At 53.1% G+C, this 9,008-nt stretch overlaps 1 protein-coding gene across 2 annotated transcripts in view; it reads left to right on the top strand.

Annotated features, from left to right (window-relative positions):
* Positions 1–8,503, top strand: part of MGAT5B (mannosyl (alpha-1,6-)-glycoprotein beta-1,6-N-acetyl-glucosaminyltransferase, isozyme B) — a 70,856-nt gene extending 62,353 nt beyond the window's left edge. For both annotated transcript variants that reach the window (XM_010579398.1, XM_010579399.1), the window contains exons 15-17: positions 6,033–6,107; positions 6,615–6,889; positions 8,058–8,503. In XM_010579398.1, the coding sequence (XP_010577700.1) occupies positions 6,033–6,107; positions 6,615–6,889; positions 8,058–8,256 (549 nt within the window). In that variant the 3' untranslated portion in view covers positions 8,257–8,503. The remainder of the gene's footprint in view (positions 1–6,032; positions 6,108–6,614; positions 6,890–8,057) is intronic.
* Positions 8,504–9,008: the final 505 nt, after the last annotated feature.

Genomic DNA, 9,008 nt, shown 5'->3' on the forward strand with positions numbered 1-9,008 from the left:
GCTGATGTGGCCCCACCGTCTGCCCAGGTCTTGCATCTTACCGTGGGTGATTGCCGCAGCTCTTCACCTCGCGCTGATTTTCTCCACAAGTTTGCAAAGACCGAACAAACCTGACTTAGGAAGACAGTTGTTGTTTTGCACATTCATTCCCATATCTCGATTAAAATTAAATTAAAAATAATTACATCCCTGCTGCTGTGCTATCAGGCCAGCTGTCAGCGCTTGACCCTCCACCATCTGGACTGGAGAGATGGCCCCCAGGCGAAGGCAACGCTGTGGGCTAGCGGCCGGGAGCTGCTGGTCTCCATTTCAGGAGAGAGAAGGAAATTTTCAGTTTTTCCAGAAAGGAGAAAGCGAATAGTGAAGCCTGGTGCTGCCATGCTATTAAAATAATTAAAAAATGATTGGAGAATTAAGTGTGGGGGGGAAAGGGCTCTGCTGGCTGCTGAGCAGTTGTGTTGCACTGCAGCGTTGAGTGGATGTGCACCAGGTCATTTAGAAGCTTAATGATAATCTCTGATTAAAAATAAAAGAAGAAAAAGGAATTTTAGGAAAGGATTTGGTGGTGTGATGGGCACCGAGCAGGAGGAGCCGGTGCAGGGACCCGCTGGCTCCGGCACCGGGTGCTTACCGGGATCGTGCCACTGCCGTGCCGATCCCAGTTTTGCCCAAAGATGAGCTCCCATCTTGGTTTTTCTCCTCATTCCCACTCTTCATGTAAATGCAGTTGCAGTGCAGTCACAACACGTCCTGCCTCCCTCCTTTAATTAACAATTCTTCAGTTGCTAAACAGCTGACGGAGGGCAGGGGAAGCAGAGCTGGAACAAGGGTGTCTGTCGTGCCGGCACGACATGTGGTCAGGCATCCCGGGGCGGCCGCTCTCTGCTTTCCATCCCAGCGTGACACCACGTATAGTCAGATAAACTCGGTCTCCTATGGGACCATGGGGCAGCTAAAGCCACCTCTCAAAAGCCTTATTTCGGAGGGATCTCACTGCACCCATCTCGGCGGGACCGGGGACCCCCACCCTGAGGTCCCCTCCCACAAAGCATCCCAACCGCTGTAATTACTCTCGACTGCCGGGAGGTTGAAGTCCTAAATTTGCCTCAAATGAGTAAAACCAGCTGCTGACATTCCACTTGCACTGAAAACGTGCAGTCGCTCTGGAGGGAAATTATTCCTTCCCACCAAGAAGTGCGCTGGGTTAATCCCACAACTCGCCTCTCTGGGTTTTTTAAAGATACTGTATAAATCCTCCCAAAGCAGAGCTGGGAGTGAGCGTGAATAACTTACAGCAACTTCCTTTTCCCCCGTTTTTTTTTTTTCCTTTTTGTCTTTTAAATAGAAAGGTCTGCTTTATTAGAGATGCTGTCAAGGCAATTAAGCCTAAAAATTGACCTACCTTACAAGTTTAAAAGCCTTATTATGGGCTTTGGCTTCAGGATTCCCTTGGTATCTTGTCTTTAAAATACTGTTTGTTACAGCAGGAATTGAAAACAAGGGCATTAGCATGAGGAGCGGCAGAAAGCCGGTGGCTGGGCAGTTCAGTTTTACTGTTCCCAGCAAAGTACTGGAGCTCAGAGAAACTATTTTACTGACTCTTTTTTTCCCCAAAGGCAAAATGGGATGTTATGTTACCAAAATATCTAACAAATTTGTCTGTGTTTCAGAATAACAACCATCAATTTATTTTTTCAGCCAAAACATTTCATTTCAGTGTTACTGGAATGAAATAGTATGTTTTTGTTTCCCATCTGCCTGCCTTTGTTTGAAAATACCCTGCCAGTTTATTGAAAGGAAGGCTTGTGTCTGAAATGAAGCATTTCCCTTTGCTTCACCAACCCAAACAGATTGCTGAACCTGAAACACAGCATTTTTCCCCTCCTTGATGGGTGGAAACATTGGAAATTGAAAACTGACATGAAACAGATTTTATTTTTCTTTTTATTTTTTTTGTTGTATGACGAAAAAATCACTTATCCCACAGCTTTAGTGTTGCATCTTCCAGGCAAAACTCAGTAAAACATTTTTGGGGATATGGGCTGTTGTGGGAAGCTGTGAGATGTCTCCTTTGCTCTGCCTCTGCCATCAGCTTTTCCTGGCGGCAGCCGTGCCGTGCCATTCTGGGTGCCAGGAACTGGGAACCAGGGTGCTGGGAACCCCTCAAGGGCTTTGGGAGCTATTTTTATGAACCTGGTAGTAATTCCGATATGGTCAAGCGGACAAACAAGCTTGCCCCTGTTTAGACCATTGTGGCTCTGGGGGATTTGCTCATTCTTCAGCAATATTTTAGCATTACTTTGCAGCTTCCCCAGCCTGCCCGTGGCTCTCCAGCCAGGTCACTGCTGGCATGGCTGTACAGCCGTCCCGATTTATATTGCAGACACCTGGAGCTGCAGCTCGGGGTGGGATGTGCCGTCCTTGCAGCTACAGCCCTGCCCCGGCTCCAGCCGGGCTGGCAGAGCTTCCTTTGGTGTGTTTGGAGCCGGCTGGGTCTGCTGGCAGGGCTGGCTGCTGTATTTGTGCAAATAAAGCAGTTGAGATGCAGCGGGTGTCTTTCACCAACCTAGATTTTCTTGAAAGAAACTTCTTCCTTCTGCAGAGAGATCTGAATCGTGGCTTGGACGTGGCTTGGGTTTGCAATATGGGGTTTTTTTCCCCCAAGAAAAGCCCTTGTGTTCCCCTCCTTCATCCTTTCGGAGGTGGCACCCGCTCCAGGTCACCCTGCAACTGCTGGGGAAGGTTTTCAGCAAGCTGTGCCTCTGTCATTCCTCCCCCCTTGGAGTAGTGTTGGGTTTTCCTGATGGCTCGCATCCCTGACCTATTTATGAGGAAAATTGAAGTCATGGAAGCACCAAACTCCTCTACCCCAGAGAACAAATCCTAGCACAGTCACACGGGGCCAAGAGACAGATCGTGTCCCCCTGGGAAAGGCGATGCTGGGAGGCTTGTCCTGGTGATGGATTACAGCCGTTAGCCAGAGGTTAGAGGCAGAAGAAGGAGAGAGGTTTGCAGGCACCACCATTTTCTTGGCCTTCAGCTTTTTCCATTGTCAAAAATAGTCCTCGCACAAGCAATTTAATAGACCCAATATTCTGGTGTAGCGAAGGGAGAAGGCTTCATTATATTAAAGTCAAACATACAGGAATATAATGGAAAATTATACATTTCAGACTATGCTTGAAAGAGTGGCGTATTAAACATCACAGTCAAAATAGCTGGTTAAAGTGTTCCCAGCCTGCTGTTACGTGCCGGCAGAGAATTGCATTATTTTTCTGCTTATTTGTCTCATGACGTTTGGATTTCTATTTTTTTTCTCTTCCTTTTAAGCGAGGGAGACTTGCTGCTCTCTTCAGCTCTAGGATTCCTGCTGGAGACTATAAAACCAGGGCTCTCATGGTGGTATCCCCGTGGGGTACCAGTAACTCCCCATTTGGCTGGTGGAGAGCACTGGGGCTGGAGAGTTCTGGCCCTGTGTTCCCCACCAATACCTGGGGGAAAGGATGGCAGAGTCCCATCTTCACTGACCCCTCTGCTCCCTCCCGTGGTATCCCGTGCATCGCTCTGCCGGGCAGCGGGATGCAGTGGTCCCCAGCTCAGAGCCCCCCTCCTCCTCCCTCCCAGGGCTCTGGGGAGACCCTGAGCTCCCGGCACAGGGAGTGGCATTAACGATGTGGCTGTCAAGAGGAGGCCAAGCCTGTCAGATTTTAATTAAACAATTATCTTCTCAAAATTGGCATTTTCTATCAGTCCTGGGCGCATGAGCTGAATCCTAATGAGACCTGGAGGGGGGAGCGAGAGCCTTTGGGGGAGCCCCTGGGGGGAGAGGGGCATGTGGGGGTGTTGGGGCTGGAGGAGTGGGGGCTGCAGTGGGCTCCAGCCACAGCATCCTAATGCCCTTGGACATGATAGGGGTCCCGGGAGCCTGCGGGCAGGTGGGATTGCACCTGGAGCATCACCACTGAGTACAAGTGCAGGCACAAAGAGGTTTTCTGCTTCCATCCCACTGTGGATGTGCTGCATCCCACCGGGTACCACGACGGTGTTTTGGGGGAAAGAGGCTGTTTTACAGAATTATATCTACACCATGCCTGCCCTAACGGGGTCCTGGGAAAAGCTCCCCAACATTGCAGCCATGAAAGCAGTGGTAAGGTGAGACTGAGCATTGGTGATGCTGAGCAAGGGGTGCTTTGTCTCCCCCGAATCGGTGCCAGGCAGCACCCGGCACCCAGCCCCACTCAGGCTTTGTGTGACTGAGATGGGCAGTTTTGCTTTGTGGAGGACTCTGCCCCAGTTAACCGAGCGCCCATCAGCAATTCAGAGGCAAGATCGGTGCCTGTCATTGTGTCAGCCCTGATTAGCGTGCACATCTGTAATTAGATGGAGCAGCTGTGATTTCTAGCCTGGCTGAGAACTCAGGTGGGATATTTATGGCAGGGAGGTGCTTAGAGGGATCTTCTCAGCAGACTGAGCCTTTGAGCTTGGGTTTGACGGGTACTTCAAAAGGAGATAGCTATTTTGGAGGTGTGGAGCTCAGAAAATAGACAAAACAGTGTTTTCCAGATGAATTATCTTTGGGGGGTTTTTGCTTATAATCCTTCTTTTCCATGAAGCTCTGCAGAGATGCACAGGGGAAAGGGGGGTCCCAGCACCAGCCCCTTCTACGCACCAACGTCCTGCAGCTCATGTAACATCTCTCTGGAAAAATAAGGGAGCGTGGAAAAATCTGTTTTCCCAGGACAGAAAGTTCCTTAAAAAATAATTTGTTCCAGAGGAAAGGGGCACATCAGTGACACAGCCCTCGTGGCAATGCTTTTCCCATGGGGAAAATCACCGCTGACCCTGTGGCAATGGCCACGCTGGAGGGCAGCGAGCCTGGTCTGCCTGCTTCTGCCTGCTTCTGCCTGCTTTCCCTGGAATCTGTGCCACGGCTGTGCCAGGGACATCCTCGTTTGGGGGATGCTATGTGATGTTTGATTTGCTGTGGAGAGGAGGGGGTTTCCTGTGCCAGGACCCGAGGGTGGCTTGGGACAGAGAGATGTGATGTTGGGAAGTGAGTGCAAGCAGAAGTCTCCCGAAGACTGGCAGCGTTTCGTAACCCACGCTAAAAATACACTGTGGTTTAAGCGCTGCTGGCTCTGTATAAATAGCGGTTATCAACATGGGGGTGCAGAGACAGCATCGACATCAACATGGGCATCAATGTTTGCTCCGTCCCAGCGTGCAGCCGGCTGCTGCCTCCCTGCCCCATCCCAGCCCACGCCGGTGGCAGCAGGGAGCACTGAGCCTCTGGGAATGGGAGAGATGCCAGCTTCCACCCCATCACAGCCATCTGCGCTGGGCAGCAAACCCTCAGTGAAGTGGCAGTGGGAAAAGAGAGGTTTGGGGTTTTTTTCCTGTATTGTGCACAGCGAGTCCCAGCCCCGGGCTTTTCACGGACCGGTTTGGTGGGTCATAGTGCTGGGGCAGTGAAGCCTGGACCTTCCTCTCTGAGCAGGCAGAGCTGTGCTGAGGTTGGAGCACACAAGAACAGAGGAACAGAGGATGCTAGATCAGACCCAGGGCACCACCCAGGATGCTCTTGCCCTGGATTAGCTTGGCATCTTTACCAGTCCTGATTCCTTCCCTGTATTTTAAAATTACTCCTGCCTTTGCCTGCAGCTGCAGAGTGTTTCTTGGGCTGAAACAGTTCATAGTTTAATTAGAAGTGACCTATTGTATGAAAACTGTTTTTATTTTATAACTTATCAAAAATGAAGAAAAGTATAGAACAGGGTGTCTATATTTTCACCAATACATGGCTTGAACCCAAATTAGTCCTTCACCCTCTTTCTCTAGCGCTTTACAGCTTGTGAAGTTTTTTCATTCCTAGTTGTCTGCCCTGCTTGCTTTGGTGGACAGACATGAGCCATGGGCTTCAGCGGGTGGGGAAAGCCATTGCCCAGGGCACTGCGGGCCCAGGTCACCAGGCCCAGGGGGAGGGCAAGGCTGTCCCCGCTTGCTGCCTGCGCTCTGCTCTTCCCCCTTCACAGGTGGACCCTTACCTGCCTTACGAGTACACCTGCGAGGGGATGCTGGAGCGGATTCACGCCTACATTCAGCACCAGGTTGGGGAGCATCCCTGTTCTCCCTGGGGGAGTATCCCTGTTCTCCTGGCCGCCCATCTCTGTTCTCCCTGGGGAACCATCCCTGCTCTCCCATCTTCCTCTGGGCAAGCGACTGCTGACCCAATGCAGCTCCCCAGCGAGGGACCCCAGGTCCCAGCACTGTGCAGCCAGTGGCCTAATTGCAGAGGGCACCAGGAGATGGGGGCTGGGGGAGAGTTGTCATGAACCAAAGATGCTGGGGGGTTTGGGGAAGGTGGTGGGGGATGCTGGGGCTGGGTCAAGGCCTTTCTGCTGCAGAGAATAAGGCAGCATTGGGAGAAAAAGAGGTGGCCGATGCCTTCATCTCCCACAGCAGGAGATGCCATCTATGCATGCAGGTGACCTCAACCTGGGGAGAAAACTCAGCAGCCCAAGCGTCCTCCTGTCCCACCAGCAGTCTCCCTTCCCCATCCCCAACATCTCACCCTGTCCCTCTGGCCACTGACCCATTGTCTTCTCTCCCACTAGGATTTCTGCACCACGTCGTCTCCTCCTCTGCCTCCCAAGGCCAAGAGTCCTGCTATGCAAAGCCCGCCGAGCCCGCTGGCCCTGTCCCCCAACGCCACTCACCTGGTGTGGTCCCCCAGCGCCAGTCGGGACCCCCACGCCTGGCCCCCGGTGGACTCGCTGCAGGTGTGGGTGTCGGAGACCCGGCACGCCTGCACTGAGACGTGCCGGCGGCGCGGGCTGGTCTGTGAGCCCACCTTCTTCAGGTTCCTCAACAAGAAGGAGGTGTTTCTCCAGTGAGTTGTGACCTTCTCGGCAAGGCGGTGGGGGGGGCCATCAGCCAGATGATGTTCCCTTTGCTCCCCCCATCCCCAGCACCCATTTTCCTCGTGTCCTCCCTGCTGAAATCCCATTGAGGTGCCTTTGTGCCCAAGGCGATGTAGGCAGGGTGCTGCCTGCAGAGCAGCCCGTTGCTAGCACGTGTTGGCGTTGATCAGCTTCACACTTCAGAAGGCAATGATAGCCTTTCCAGGCACGTTTCCGCCTCTCTCCCACCCCATTCCTCTCCACCTCCTCCATGCTCTCTCTCTTCCTCTCTTTTTAAATGTCTTTCTCTATAAAACTGCATTTTGAACACACAGCAGTGAAGTTTTAATAGAGTATAAATCTGCCACTGGGCTCCGTGCTGCTCTGTGGGCAATTAAAATGCGAGCATTACCGTTGCTGTCATGCTGGTCAGGCAGGCGCTGTGAGTCCCAGTGACATTTTTACATGATAAATTAGAGCTGGGGCTTGGATTTCACTCTCTCCCCTCCATGCCCCCCTCCAGACCTTAAAACGAGCTGGCTCAGGGACTCACCAGTTGAAAGGAGTTGGTGGGAGGGCAATGCCAGTGCTGCTGCTCCATCTGCAGATGCGGGCACGAATGGGAGGAGAAGGATGCTGAGATCTGCACTGGGCATTTCTGCTGCCCCTCAGGGTGTTTGCTGATGCCCAGCCTGGTTTTGCTGGCTAATTCTGGCTAGCAGGGGACACATGGGCATCTGTTGAACTCGTGCTTTTCCAGGGGACATTAGCTGCTGTGGGAACATGGTGTGGACACCATGGAGAGTGGACAGACCTGTTGGTCAGCAGGGGGATATAGAAGATTTGGGTGGATTTTTGTGCCTATTTTCCTGAGTCATCCATGGCCCACACAAGAGTTGGGGTGGTCTCTGGGCTGCAGGGTTGAGTTGCAAGGGTCACCCCTTCCTGCGTGGTGTGTTGGGCTGGTGACAAGCATTCACCTCTAGCCAAGGGGTGCCAAACATAGTGCTTATGGTTCCTGGTGCAACCAGCAAAGATTTGGCCCAACACTTAGCGAAGGAACCTCCCTGGGAAGGACAGACCAGTACTAAAAACCCTTCAGTGAAACCCCAGGCAGCCTCCTCACCTGACCTGACCCACCTTTGTCTTTGTTCCCAGGCTCAGCATCACCTGCGACAGCACCGAGTACGAGATGAACCATCTTTACCCAGCGGTGGCTGAGAACGTCCACGAGTGCTACCTCCAGAAGGAGCCGCTGCTCTTCAGCTGCGCGGGCTACAACACCAAGTACCGGCGGCTCTGCCCCTGCCGTGACTACCGCAAAGGACAAGTGGCTCTGTGCAGGGACTGCTTGTGACTTGGTGTGTGTCCCCCTGTGTTTGCGACATGCAACGTGCAATGAGTGGCTTTTTCTCAAAGCTTCTGCAATAGCCGAGGGAGGTGGGACAGGTCCCTCCTGGCGGGTGAGCCGGCGGTGTCAGACTCTGGGGGTTGTTTCGTCCGCCAGTCAACTGTGAATGACCATGTCCTGACCTTTGGTTTCATTTTCTTCTTGAGGAGCATCGTCCGACTGCATCCGAACCGACCTGGACCTGGTGGCGCTGGGACAGGGTGGTGGGGTGAGGGGGACCAGGGACACCCTTCCCCTCCTCTGGCAATGGGACAAGCCACCAGCAGACTGCAGTTTCAGGGGTTTCATCCTCTTCAAGCATCCTAGGTTGTTTTATTTATTGATTTTTTTTTTTTTTAACCCTTCCCCCTGACAAGTGTTAAATTAAAGGGAAGCGACACCCAGCCCTTCTGTGGGAGTTATTGGGCAGAGCTGTGTTGGGGGGCACAGGGGGGCTGCCGGTGCCTGCCTTGGCTGCGGAGCTGGGGGAGGACAAAGCCCAAGGAGAGCAACTGGGTTGAATAGACACGGCGGGGTCTGCACCCACGGTGCCCCCAGGAAGAGCCAGGGGGGGCTGGACGGTCCCCAGGCTGTCCTTGGGAAGCGAGGGGCAGGATGGGGCCCGGGAGGGCTCCCGGGAAGGAGGCTGGTCCCCGGGGCAATGCTGCTGGCAGGGTGGAGGTGCCTGAAGCGAGTCCCCCCCCCCAGCCCCTGGGCTG

The sequence above is a fragment of the Haliaeetus leucocephalus genome, unplaced genomic scaffold, assembly GCF_000737465.1.
Source record: "Haliaeetus leucocephalus isolate CR32 unplaced genomic scaffold, Haliaeetus_leucocephalus-4.0 Scaffold657, whole genome shotgun sequence".
In the NCBI taxonomy this organism is placed as follows: Eukaryota; Metazoa; Chordata; class Aves; order Accipitriformes; family Accipitridae; genus Haliaeetus; species Haliaeetus leucocephalus.